The 14497-nt window shown below is 39.2% G+C and overlaps 1 protein-coding gene and 1 long non-coding RNA gene across 3 annotated transcripts; one reads left to right on the forward strand and one right to left on the reverse strand.

Annotated features, from left to right (window-relative positions):
- Positions 1-1463: 1463 nt before the first annotated feature.
- Positions 1464-5170, reverse strand: Kif2b (kinesin family member 2B). Its single transcript, XM_031353704.1, has one exon. It carries the CDS (start codon positions 5018-5020, stop codon positions 3014-3016), a length of 2007 nt encoding a protein of 668 aa, XP_031209564.1. The 5' UTR covers positions 5021-5170; the 3' UTR covers positions 1464-3013.
- Position 5171: 1 nt separating this feature from the next.
- Positions 5172-13636, forward strand: LOC116078470. Of its 2 annotated transcripts, none has more exons than XR_004113558.1 (3): positions 5172-5222; positions 12535-12614; positions 13523-13636. It is a non-coding gene; the product is annotated as an uncharacterized LOC116078470 (long non-coding RNA). The 2 variants fall into 2 exon arrangements; XR_004113559.1 differs by having other exon boundaries at positions 5185-5226.
- Positions 13637-14497: the final 861 nt, after the last annotated feature.

Consider the following 14497-nt stretch of genomic DNA (forward strand, 5'->3'; position numbering starts at 1 on the left):
CTCTTCAGTTTTTCCCTTTGACTACTGCCATTACTTTTATAGATTTCACATGCAAGAGAAGAGAGCACTTATCTTTGTGAAACTGGTTTCATCTTTCATGAAGCTCTACAGTAAAATCATTTCAGAGGAGACAATTTAATTCTTAATGTCTTGATAAATCTTGTTTATACATACAATATTTTCTGTATCTGCTCATGGGTTAAAGGGTTAATGGCTGATTACATGACTTTTCTATGTGCTGCAGTGAACATGCAACTGTGGATTGTAATGGAAATAATGTTATTGTACACTGATAAACTAGTGTTTTTCAGACATGTGCACGTGTATGAAAGAATTTGTCTTCTATGTGTATGTTCTGTCATGTTGGTAAAATCTAGACATCATTAACAAAGAGATGAGTACGATTATACTATGTTGGAAAAAAAATCTTTTCTAAAACTTCTTAACGTGACCTATTTTGTTGAATTTGCACATGCCACAGACTGAGGAATTCAACACCCACATTTGTGGCAGAGTCCCCAAAAAGCAACATCAAAGGTCAGAATACATGTAAGAAAGAAGTAAGCCAGGCTCACACCCATATCTTTAACATTATTCCACTTGCAGGAAGCAGTTAATCTTTACCTTTAATTGAGGGATAAGGGCTGCAGTGTGAGAAGCAAGCAGCTCACAGAGCACTGTGGTTGATGTGTTGTTTGTGGTTGTTGCCTGGGAGAATTTACTTTGTAAAGTCCTTGAATGTTTATAGCTGTTTGCACTTTATGTTATTTTTGTTAGAAAACATAATATCAGAATGCTGAAATGCAAGTAGTTTACCCAAACTTGTGTGACCAACTGTTCAAGCAGTTGAAATTGTGAGTAGAATAGCATTCATACAGAAAATATCATTAGTTACTATAAATGATAATGAGGAAAAGGGAGAAAATCAAACCTTCATAAATTATCTCAGGAAAGCTGAGGATAGATTCTCTCTTCTCTTTCTCTTTCTCTCCTCTTTCTTCTCTTTCCTCTCTCTCTCTCTCTCTCTCTCTCTCTCTCTCTGTGTGTGTGTGTGTGTGTGTAAATACATTCGTGCTTATCCACACATTTACAGTGGTTATATAGTATACTAGAGGATGTCAAGTATCCTCCTCATCTCTCTCCACTTCATCCTCTGGAGACAGGGTCTCTCACTGGAGTTGAAGCTTGCTACTTTTCACTCAGGGTTGCTGTCTCCTGATACCTGCCCATTTCCCATGCCAAGCTAGTGTTATTGAAGTTAACTGCCTCATCTTATTCTTAACATGGATGTTGGGGCTCTGAGCTCATGTTCACCTGCCTGTACTCCAGACTTCTTCACCCACTCATCTACCCTCCTCTTCCTCTCAGGCCAGAATTTTTTTCTTTTCCTTTTTATTTCTTTTTCATTTTTTGCTGAATGAGGTTTTTATTTAATAAAACAGTCATCTTATACTAAAGTTTGATTTGAAATTGCTTTAATAATAATGTATAATTTCATCTGAAGAAATCAATCAAGATAGTGAAACATACGTAAATTAACTGAATTACTGAAGACTGAATGTCCAGGGTGATCCTGCTTCACTCTCACTGTTCTTCACAGGATACTAGTATTCCATTACTGTGTGGTCCGTCACCTTATGTGTAACTGTTTTACTTCATCTTGGGCCTTTATATACTAGAGTTCGAAATAATAAGCTATTTTTTGTTGTTAAATGTGCCTCCAGAATTTATAGGCTACCTTTCTATGTCCACCAGTTTCCTGGGTTTGTCTTATTATTTTCTGTGTAAATAAATCATTTTTGTTCTTTCAGAATGATTTTCAAATTGACATACTTGGAGATAAAAATATCCTATTATGTTGTAGATGTTTGTTGATAATAGGGCATTATTTTTATGTGTTATTATATTTCCATTCTCATATTAGATGAACATTTTTCCTTTTAAACAAGTCTTCTTGACCCTAACATCTAAAAAAGTCTCCATAGCTAATTCACCCAAGGCATTACATTTTCTCACAACCTTTGTGTATGCTCTAAGCTGTTGTGAGCTCTATAGTACTTTATATGAGAATTTTCTTGCTTCCTGTCTCTTGCCCCAATTTGAAATCAGAATTCCTTTTCACAAAGCATGACAGTGAAAAAATACAATAATGTGTGAAAGATTAAAGATATCAATCAAAATTCCCTACGCAGACACAACTGCACAGGTATATATGTGCTGCAGCGCATGTGGGCGCGCACATGCACACACACACACACACACACACACGATTCAGGGATAACAGTATAGTTATTACAACTTAAGTGTTATGATAACCAAACCTTCTCAGTTCTAGGCTCTCAAACGCATTCTCTGAGAGTTTATTTCCTTTTTTTCCTCTCAGAAATACTTAATCCCAGAAGCCATCTGAATCCATGTAACCATGCAACAGAGAAAGATTTAGTGCTGAGTATCTGAATGACTCTTGCTTCATCTCCTGCTTCTTCATGTTTTCATACCCCTCTCTTTAGTTCACACAGCCTTTTGCTTTGCCAGCTATAAAGGTAAGTCTAATTTTTCATTGCAGCTGCTTTTTTTTTTTTTTTTTTTTTTTTTTTTTAACATCTGGGTGTCTCAACCTCAGGGCTATTTTAATTTTCAAACAAACAGGTAATTATTTGTGTGGGAAGTAGTCTCGAATTATAGACTATTTAGCAAGCTCTCTGGTGACCCAAGTTATGTCAGCATCTCCCTACCCCAGTTATAACAATCAAAATATTTCTTAACACCACTGTCAGTAGGGATAAGGGTAGGGAAAAGCCTCATAGGATGTAACCCAGTGACACACAGAATGAAAGCAAACTACGGAAATACAGAGGCAGAAGAGAAGACCACATTTTTGACCAGGATGCTTTAAGTTGTGAGCTCTCCAGGGGACCTTTATGCTTAGATAATTTGGACAAATTACTGTAACAAGAGGTAGAAACGTCAGAACTGTATCCAAGATTTCATTCCTGATGTCTGGTCGTTGCTATCACTCAACTTGGCTTTTCTTTTGGAGGTCATCTCGTAGTAATTGGAGCTTCTTTTGGATATCAGTCAGCACACTAATTTTCTCCTCCAAAATGGACAAAGACTGCGCAATGCAAAAATCCACATCACCATTGACTCCTTCAGCCGTTTCTTGGATGGCCTGCCACCATTGGTTGGACCTGCTCCATGAAGCTGCTGGCTCCTTTGTTAATGTGAGCTCATCACTTTCTTTCTCTTCCTCTTTCTGTACAGTAGGTATCTGAATAACATCATTCCTCCGAAGGGACTTTTCCGAATTAGGATTGCCATTTTCTATCATTAGTGGTACTTCATGACTGGTTGGAGAGAGGCAATGATGGTAGGACCTTGCCTCTAAAGCTAATTCTTTGACTCTGTTTGCATATCTTAAAGTATTGAGGGTATTTTCACAGGAAGTCATCCCGGGTGAGATTGTAGCGATCATGCACGTATAGGAGTTCTGCCCTATGAAGGAGTCCCGGAGCACCTGCGTGAGTTTGCTGGCTCTGAATGGGGTATGAGACTTGTTCTTACCCAAAGCCCTGATGCACTCTTTCAGGGCTAGCAGACTCTTATTTATCTCAGCCCCTTCTAGCTGCCTCTTCCGGGTGGCCTTGGCAGTATCTGCTCCTCTTTCATTCCCAGCTAAGTCAACGAGGGAAAACTTGCCATGCAGTTTCCCTCCGGACTTCAGGATGAGCTGGAACACAGCATGGCTCCTGGAGGAGTGGGCGTTGACCGAGGTCTGACCGGAAGTCCGACAGCTGTTTCCGAGCTCCACCAGATTGAGGACTTCGTCCACACAGCTCACCTCCTGCTCTTGCAGCCCCACCACTTGTACTTGCTGATTTCCATCTTCCAGGACTTGCAGCTTCTTCTTCCAGTTCAACAGATCGAACACTTTGCCACCATAGATCTCAAAAAATGTCCCATAGACTTTGAGTTCCAGTTTCTGATAGGCGGGGGTTTTTAGTAGGAGGAAGACATCCTGAGCTACCAGAGCGTAAATGCCTTTAGAACAATCTTGGGCCTTTCCTGAAAAGGTTCCACCCATTGTGTGGGTTTTTCCACTGCCAGTCTGCCCGTAAGCAAAGCAAGTGGCCATGCCCTTTCGGAAGATGGACTCCACAAGAGGCCGGGCGGTGAACTGGTAAACTAATTCATTGGATGCCTTGTCGTCGAAGGCATGGTCAAAACAGAAGGTCTGGTTTTCCAAGTAGCGGGTCAGGTCCACCTTTTGTTTAGACTCGTGCACCATGACCACGTTATGCGAGGGAATAGTGATGATATCTAGGTCCTTCATGGTGGTCTCTCTTTCATTAAGAGGACGCTTCCTCACACACACACAGATCCGGTGGTCTTCTGGGGGCTCCGGGCTGGACATCTTGCTGCAGTCTAGATGCCTGCGGTACTCCTCAATCATGCGCATAGTCTCAAAGTTCGGATTACCAGTGTTGATGTCAAGGGCTCGTCTAGCTCGGATCTCTAGCTGCAGTCGCCGGCGCTTCTCTCTCTGCTTCTGCAGCTTTTCAATTTCCCGTAGGCAGGGGGATTTTTTCCGCTTCATCAGACAAGGGTTGCTGGGGACCACCAGGGTTTGGCTGTCCCCTGAGGGTGTTTCATTTCTGTGGGGAATCATTGCAATCCACTTGGTGGCTGTTCGCTGGTCTCCAATGGCGGTCGTAGGTATTACAGACACCGGGCGCAGGGGCCTACGTGACCGTTGGTGTTCAGTAGAGGCCAGAGCTGGATTCAACAGAAGTACGGTCTCCAGTTCGATCTTCTTTCCTTTTTTGACTCCTTTCTCAACCCACTCTACTGTGACCCAGGAGTTTTCTCTGTTGATCTCTGTGACCACAGCCAGGTGAATCCTTTTGTCACTGCGCTGGATCGCCACACAGATGCCCACCTGAAAGTCTGTGAAGTGGGATTTCAGAGGTTTAAGGGGGGAGAGGCGTGGGGCCAGAGGAAGGCAGAACTGGCTGGCCATGGTGAGTGGTGGTTACCAGGGCTCGCTTTCTGAGCCTCTTGGCGTTGGCACGACAGGACCGGAGTCCAAGCCAGCCTGTATGTCCAGAGCTCGAGCATAGATGTGCGTTGCTCTAGCCTTTGTGAGCCAAGCACCAGGGTATTGGCTGAGGGTCCTTTCGTCACAAAGGGACCATAAGATGGCGCTGAAGAGATGGAGGCCTGTAGGTGAATAGGTGTCAGCATCTGTGATGTTAGGGGAGAGCAGAGGCAGCTGAAACAGATTGTGCCCTGCCAGTGAGCATGGATGGATCTAAGGAGTGTGTGTGTGTGTGTGTGTGTGTGTGTGTGTGTGTGTGTGTTTACAAATCTGGGATTTTAGGGGAAAAAATGCAGCAAGATGCTTTAAGTGTGCCATTGTCTTCCACACTTGTCTAATGCACACAGCATAAAGTTAGGCAAGTTTAATGGACTTTCTCATTACAAAATCAGAACGAGTTGAACAGAGCAGGTCGTTACTGTAGTTTGTTAAGGCAGAACTTTGGTACAGCAATGGAGCTTGCAAACACAAGATGTTTATCACATCCCAAGTGCTTCTGACAGCTACAAAGAGAGTGTTATTGGGATTCCTGTCACTGCAGAGGTTGAGAGTTTAGTAATTACAACAGAAAACCCCATCAGTAATTACACCTCTAAACTCATTATTTTAAAGGAGAGCCTTCCATAATCCATCCCACATAATTCCCTCTCTCCCTCTCTCTCCCTCCCTCCCTCCTTCCCTCTCTCTTTATCTCTTTCTCTCTCTCCTTCCCTCTTTATCTACTTCCCTTCCTCCCCATCTCTCCCTCTCTCTGTCCCTCTCTTGTCTGTCTCCCTCCCTCTCCCTCCTTCTCTCCATCCTTCCCTCTCCTCTGTCTTCTCCATCTCTGTCTGTCTGTCTGTCTCTCTCTGTCTCTCTGTCTCTCTCTGTCTCTCTCTGTCTCTCTCTGTCTCTCTCTGTCTCTGTCTCTCTCTCTCTCTCTCTCTCTCTCTCTCTCTGTCTCTCTCTCTCCTCTCTCGTGTGTGTGGTGAAGTATTTTACAAGCAGCTAAGGAGGGTAAGTAGGTTAGGGTTTATAGGAAAACTGTTAAGATAATGTCAGTGAAAAGTATATTTGGTTTTCAGATAATCTACAAAGAGAATGAAGATGAGACCACAAGCCCAGCCCCACTTAGTCAGTCCACATTATCCTCTGCAGTGTGCATTTGGTTGTGTTCATAGTCACAGCTGTGAGAAAACACTCTGTAGCACAGTGTCCTCAGAACTTTCTCTTAAAAAAGAGGTCACTATAGAAATAAATTCTGTTATAAAATAATTGCTTTATGGTCATTATCAATAAGTTTGGTAAATGGTAGGTCACTTGATAAATTGGATAACTGTAAAAATGCCAATTTTGGGGGAAGTATTTAATACCAGTGGAGAAAGAAGAAAAAGGACTATACCATTTTGTAATTTTTAATTGACCATATTAGCAGTAGTTAAACTTGTGCATTTTTTCACAGGCCTTGTGTAAATACTGCCATTCTATTTGCTACCTTACATTTTTCTTGCAATTCTTTTGAGATAGAGTCTTAGAATATATCATGTAGCACACATTAGTCTCAAACTTGTATGTAGCTGAGAATGACCTTGAGGTTTTTTTTATTCTGCTTTCATCCTGCTGAGATTACAGGTATGCACTGCCACACTAGTTCTTATATTATTTTGAGTGTCCCATCTATACCTTTATGAGAGCTGGGGAAACAATCTACCAATTGAGATTCATATCCAGTCGAAATAGCCTCCAGTGGAGACTCCAAGCCTACAAAGCCTCTCCAACCTCCAAAGGAGACCCCAAAGGCATGATCACACAGATGGCCAAGTTCATCTCAAGTGCATCTCAAACAAAATGCACAGAAATGAATGTGAGAGAGATTTCTGGTGACCCAGTGACAGGGAGTAGAGATAGGAATAGTAGGAAGTAGGAGGTGTGAGTTTTTAGTATGTAAAATACATGTATGTAGCTGGGCAGTGGTGGCATACGCCTTTAATCCCAGCACTTGGGAGGCAGAGACAGGCGGATTTCTGAGTTCGAGGCCAACCTGGTCTACAGAGTGAGTTCCAGGATAGCCAGGGCTACACAGAGAAACTCTGTCTCGAAAAACAACAACAACAACAAGAACAACAAATGTACATATGTTGTCCTGGTTAGGGTTACTATTGGTATGATGAAAGACCATGACTGAAAGCAAGCTAAAGAGGAAAGTGTTTATTTGACTTAAACTTCTACTATATGACCCATCATCAAAGGAAGTCAGGAATTCAAGCAGGACTGGAATCTAGAGTTTATGTAAACACCATGGAAGGCTTTCCTGCTTGTTGGTCATGGATTGTTCAGTTCATTTTCTTATAGAACCTAGAATGACCAGCACAGGAATTGCACCACTCACAATGGGCTGGGCCCTGCACTATCAATAATTTAGAAAATGCACTACTGATGAGTGTTTTACAGGCATGTTCTCAGTGGAGGTTCCCTCCTTTGAGATTACAAGAGCCTGAGTCAAGTTGACATAAAACTAGCCAGCACATATATAATATTTTAAAAATAATAATAAATTAAAATCTAGTTTGTGGTGGAAAATGCCAACCCCCTCTTCCATGCCAGCCATATTTTGTTCTCTTAGGCTAGTAAGTCTTATACCTAGGCAATAGAGAGCCTTGGTTTTTAAGACAAAACTCAGGGACTGAAGTTATTTTTGTGTTGTTTTGATTGGCTTTTCTTTCTAGCACACCAACAAGAATATCTCTGTTCCCATTTGTGGAATTTTTTTCTTAGTCCTAGTCTCATATGTTCTCCCTAAAATATGTCAGTATTTTCCTTAAATTAACTTCTTATACTGCTAGCTGGCTAAAGAGTTGATGGACAGACAGAGAAAATATAGCAATCAATCAATCAATAAATCAACCAATCAATCAATCCCAAGTCCTGCATCTGCAAATGCCCACCAGAACTTCAAATTCAAAAACTCATAGGAGATCCATTTTCTTTGTGAAAATAGTATTTCTTGGGATGTGTGTGTGTGTGTGTGTGTGTGTGTGTGTGTGTATGTGTGTGTGTGTGTCTGTCTGTCTGTCTATCTGTCTGTCTGTACTGTAGGATAGAGGTTGTGGTTAGGTGTCCTTTTCAATCACCTCTCACTTTATTGTTAAGACAAGATTGTTCACTGAACCTAAATCTTGCTTCACCTAGACTGGTTGACGATCCTACTCTCCCTCTCTCCCAGTGCTTGTGGTTGAAGATATACTGTCATACTTTGCTTCTATGTAGGTTCTGGGTATCTCACTCCAGATCCCATGCTTAGATAGTCTTTTATTCACGGAGTGCTCTCTCTTTGTTGGCTTTGTGAATATTAATTACATATTCTTGCTTTTAAAAATCTATCCCTTTCTAGAAGCAGATGCATACCTTCATCTTCTCCTTCAGTCCCATTAGATTTAGGACTATTCTGTCCTTTGCTGGTAAACAGAATTCTTATTATTAACTTGCAACAACACTTGACATCTCAACTAAATGTGACCTAGTTTCCCCTAGCAGCTTCATCCAATTAGGAACTCGGGTTATTTTTTCCCACTGAACCTGGAGTTGTTTGATCATATGTTTATTAGTTCTCTACTTTTAAGCACATTAGCATCTTTCCACCACTCAACAGAGGCAGTTCCAATTCTGAATGAAGACATACAAGGCACATTATCATCTGTTTTCCCTGCATCCTTAAGCATGGCCACTGTCCATACTTAGTCTAAAGATGAGCTGGTCTAAAGAAATTATCACTTACCAAGTGGCCCATTGTATTTCTAATAATAGACAATTGTTTAGGTGGTTCTCCAACTTTGATCATCTGGAATTTCATTTGCAATAAAATTTATCTATGCTGCCATGAAGTGTAAGACCATCCACAAAACTCTTCCCTATTGAAATTTATTCTGAGGGATGAGTTTATCTAAGAAGACAATGAGAATCTTGAGTAATGAGATAAAAGCAGCATTTGTCACACTGTGATAACCTAGATAAACTTGAGATGCCACCTTTGGCTAAGGCCCAGACAGTCATTTGGTTGATGAATAGTTTGCAGATTGTAGAGGCCGATCTTTCGACATCATTTCGTATATTTGAGAGAATTTAAGAAAGCAATAAGCACCTAGAAAATCCACTTGCTGACTTTTCCCAATGAAAGGAATCCTGGCCTCAAATAACTGACCATGTGGGGTGGTGATTTTCAACTTGACAAAATCTAAAAATCACCTGTTAAAAGGCCTCTGAGAATGTTTTAGGGGTTTTATGTTAATTGATGCTGGGAGATACCTCTCAGTCCTGGGAGGAGACATTCCCCAGGCAGAGAACCTGAATTGTATGAAGCAGACAAAGAGAGGCGAGCAGTAGCGAACTTGAATCCCTTGCTACCTGTTCCTGATGCTGGATGAGCTGCTCCAGCCTCCACCGTCACTTCCCAGCCCTAATGGACCACTCTTTTGAACCGTGAAACAAAATAAATCCTTCCTCTCTGAAGTTGTTATTGTCAGGATGTTTCATCACAGCAACAAGAAAAGAAACTAAGATACTGCTTGTTCATGTCCTTGCTAAACTAATGCCTCAACAAACAACTGAAAGGTAGATCCTACTCATCCACATCTCCCTTTTCCAAAAACATAACATGTATCATGTATATGTATCTACATGTAAAAGGGGTATGGGAGAAAAGTAAACAGGAAATGAGATCAGTAATTTTCATTTATCAATTATGGACATTTTCATTTTGAGGCTTGTCGAAGTTGCTCTCTGGAACAGAATGTGACTTTTACGCTCATTCAATCTGTGAACCCCTCAGGATAAGTTAACGTGTGTTCTGTTTAAACAGTGTTTTAAAAACACTGAACAGCTGTTGGGTGTGTGTGATTATGGAAGTCTGGTGTATAGGTATGCAGACTTCAGCAGATTTAGTTCTTCAGGGCAGATCAGTAGACTTTCCAATATCTCTTTGAAGATGCAGAATGACCATTTTCAGTTTTAAAATACTCTAGTTTTTTTTCCTTCAATTAGTTCAGAGGTGCCCTACTACATTTACCTGTTGATAACTGTCTGTAACCTATATGCCTGGCAGTTATGAGTCGTTATCCATAAGATTATCCAAGATGGCAAAGACCCCACGCATCAGTGGTTTTTTTTGTTTTGTTTTGTTTTTGTTGTTGTTGTTTTACTTTAAGACCACGTGTGTAGGTTATCTCTCAGCTTTCAGTTTTATCTAAGCATGTTGAGGGAAAGATTGAATTTTATTGATATTCTATATACTAGTGTCTTTTGCTTGTATCTCTTAAAAATCCGTAGAAGCCATTCTGTTTGGTACATTTCTGGTTTAGTTGTAGATCTCTAACTTAAGCATCCTCTGTTTGTTGCCTTCAGAATTTTCTTCATTAGACTATACTTTAATATTTTAAAGACAACTTTATATGGAATATATATGGCAAAGATACTGTCTTAATTGGGGTTCCTATTGCTGTAATGAAGCATCAGGGAAAAATTTAATCTGAGGGGACAACTGTTTGTTTAATCTTACAGTCTTGAGATTAATTTCCCAAATAGGTCCCAATCCTGATAACTGCTGCCCAGGGTTGGAGAGGTGGCTCAGCGGTTAAGAGCACTGACTGCTCTTCCAGAGGTCCTGAGTTCAATACCTAGCGACCACATGGTGGCTCACAAACATCTATAATGAGATCTTCTGGTGTGTCTGAAGACAGCTACAGTGTACTCATATAGATGAGATAAATAAAATAAGCCTTAGAAAAGATTTATTCATTTTAAAAAAATTCCCAAGTAGGAGGTTAAAGTATACCTGAGTCTAGTTTTCTAAGTTAAAAAAATAAGATTCTTGAAGAGTGGGATGCTTTACTATTGTTTGTGTTTCCAGAATCTGTACGTTTAAGTTCTCCTGAAACTATAGGAATCTTGGATATTTCAAAGAGACTTTGAGTCAAACTAAAGAGGATCTGATTCAGTCCAGTATTTTTGACAGACTTTAATAATTGTCTTCTAAATATCAAAATATCAAGATTTAAACTAATAGGTAGATTTTATAATAGTAAAAAGAAAAAATATATATTGTACAAAGATGGACATTTATATAACACGATAGTAAGTTATAGGTAAAAGTCATGTTCCTACTTAATGTGCGTTAAAACACAAAATACATAGAATCATGTTATGGTCAGACATTTATAACATGTTTGTGTAGCAGAAGCTGGAGTTAGGATAAATTTCTGTTTTCTAACCTACCTAGGATTCGAATCCTTTGAAAAGATGTCACAAAGTATGAATTGTCTGGATTCACACAGACCTTCTGACTTAATCTCTAGGGGCTAAAACCTTGGAAGTCTCTATTAGCAGAACTTTCAGTGGGAGGTTTTTGTCACTGAAAAGCTGGGAAAAATTAGACTGTATGTTAGTGCATTCTATATAGAGATTTTGACTCTGTAGTAGCAAGAATAAAAAAAAGAGGATCTTGACAGTTTTGGTCAATGTAATCTCTTTTTTAAGATTTCAAATGCTTAAAGAACTGCTTGATATAAGAAATGAAAGAAAATGTCATTTTCTGGAATAGTAGCTCTTTTGCTTTCTGCAAGGTTTATGACAAATATAATCTTTGATATTATTAAACAAAATGAAGTAAAAATAACATGCTATCTAGACTTCATTCCATTAAAGGAAATTCGTAAGCATAGAACCATGTCATTTTCTTATAACTCCTATGGTGCTTTAGAAGAGAACATGGTAGATATTTTAAATATGCTTGTTATGTTTAACTGTTAGGTAGCATCCAGTAAGCCTGTAGTATTCTAGAGTGTATATCTTTCTCTTTTTTCTTTTCCTTATTTTTTGTTCTTTTTGCTCTTGACTGCTTGCTTAGTGTGCAAAATGTATTGATACCACAACTAAAAACACCCATTATATGTCTCAGTAGTATCTACATAAGTAATGTATTAGTCACTATTTATTATGGTCAGAGTCTAATATTTGCCTGTCAGAGAAATATAAATTTATTATTTTCCCTTTTTTTTTTCTGGGACAATAAATCAAGTAGACTACAATTTTAGGGAGTAAGACATCAGATTACAGGTCAAAATGACGATACTATTCAAAGGAAAACAAATTTAAATAGTTGATTGATTTAACAAAGATTATTGGATATCTATTTTATGTTTTAAGTGCATGTATCTATAGGCTGCTCCAATTCTGAAAATATTTGGAGTTGTCCAGCTACAGTGATTTACTGTTAGTTAATATGTGATTGACTCTTGGACAGCAGAGGTTGGAACCCAGCATGCCTGTTTTGATGACATGTTTCTGAGACTTGCCACAATTTAAAAAACCCAGCTAACTCTTATAATCAAAAAAGAGAATAAAAAAAATTGTACACTATCAATGCATAAATATATGTAGATAATCATCTATGTTATCCTTTACAGGCATATATTTATACAAATCTGTTATTGATAGTTGAAATCTGCCAGAAGTTCTACAAACACAGATGGAAGATAGTGTGTTGGTAGGTGGAAGAAATATAAACACACGGGAAAAATTAGAATCAGACCATGAATGCATAAAGTTAACTTCAGAGCTAAGAAATTGTGTGTGTGTGTGTGTGTGTGTGTGTGTGTGTGTGTGTGTGTGTGTGTTACTAATAAAGCTTCCTGAAAACATCAACATGTTAAGAGTTACATTTAGGAGGAGTCAGAAAATATATTGTACCACTGCCCAAGTATGGTAGTTTACATTTGGGTCACTGTGACACTAGTGGGTCTCAAAGAGTGTGAAGTAGCTCCCCTACAATAACATCTGGATTTATTTCCCTCACACTGCAGGACATGGTGTCTCTGGCCCAAGTCACCATAATCACTATACTGCACAAGGAAGAGAGCAGTTCACCAGTAACCTTGCAGCTTTCCCAGCCTTAAGACCAGTGTAAATAAACCCATGGACAACATCTGTCAGGATGAGATTAGTGCAAGCATCATTTGGGGCATAATGGAAACAGCAGGGAGGTCATCAAGGTCATTAGATGTGTATGCTAGACTGATATAAATCACATTCCAGAAGACCTGGCATAATGTAAGGAAGGGAAGAAGAGACTGTGAAGTCTGAGCTTGTGAGAAGAGGATGTAGAAACAATGAATGTTATAGGTTCTGAGTTCCTGAGTTCCAGTTCAAGGCAGTAAATAGAAAGTTGACCACAACCACTACTGACGCTGAGACCTGTCTAGGCATTGCAGAATAGCAAGAATGGAGAAAAGAGGAATAAATCAGACAGAGCACACTCCCCTAAGGCCAGGCTCAGCAATCCTTAGATCTTGCAAAACATGGACAACTAGATGTGGGAGAACAGGAAAAGTCAGATTGTGGCTAGAGCCTGAAGCATCCCCAAGGGTTTCATTTTGAACATACTTGTTTTCCCAGATGCTGGTGTTGTCTTGGAAGGCCATGGAACATTTATGAGGGCACGCTTAGCTGGAGCAAGAGAATCACTGGGGTAGGCTTAACTGTTGGTTAAGTTAATAAAGTTATGTCCCCAGAGTACTCTCTCTCTGTCTACTTCTTAGTATCCCATGATGTAAGCAACCTCTGCTAGTCATGCCACTAGCACATGATGGACTGGCATTCTCTGAAATTGTGAGCCAAGATATCTTTCTTCCCTTGAATTTTTCTTTTGGGTATTTTGGTCAGAGTGAACCAAATGTAACTAACATAACTTATATAGAAACATAAGTTATATAGAAAATAAATTGATGTGATAGATCATTTCAGAGAGGTCATTTTTGGAAAAAAAAAACCCAGCTAGGAAAGAATGTGATGAATAAAAAGAAAAATTAATGAGGATCCCAAATCAGAAACTACTTTAACATTGGGAGCTTTTCAACTTCTATTTCTGACCACAGATAACCAAAAAAAAAAAAAAAAAAAAAAAAAAAAAAAACCCTTAAATAGAAGAGGGCAAAGAAATTTAAAAGCACAGTAGATCCATCAGTAGAGAATTTACCTACTGCTAAGTTTGAAGACGGGATGCTAAGACACTGTTGGCTAACTGTCTCTACTTCTATCAGCTTGTTCAGTTACAGGTGAAAATGAATCCATCAATAGATGAAGGAAAGTCGCCCACTGTGGATCAGTAGAACTGTTTGCAATATCTCTGCAGTATGGGATCCTTTTTATTCACTGGAAACATTTTATTTTATTGATAATTCAAAAATCATATAGGTAATATAAAATATATCCTATATTTTAAAGGCTTAAAAGTTATTTCACTATGGGCCAAGAATTGTTAAGAACTTCATTTTTTAATTTGTTATAAAGCTATGCTTTATTTTTAGTAGTGAAATTCTAATCATTAAATTCTCATTAAAATAAAAAAAAAACCTTACATATTTCTCTGAG

The sequence above is a fragment of the Mastomys coucha genome, unplaced genomic scaffold (assembly GCF_008632895.1).
Source record: "Mastomys coucha isolate ucsf_1 unplaced genomic scaffold, UCSF_Mcou_1 pScaffold5, whole genome shotgun sequence".
Classification (NCBI taxonomy): Eukaryota; Metazoa; Chordata; class Mammalia; order Rodentia; family Muridae; genus Mastomys; species Mastomys coucha.

Bases quoted from the DNA above. Each gene is read 5' to 3' on its own strand.
- Kif2b (XM_031353704.1), bottom strand. From the start codon at position 5,020: ATGGCCAGCCAGTTCTGCCTTCCTCTGGCCCCACGCCTCTCCCCCCTT.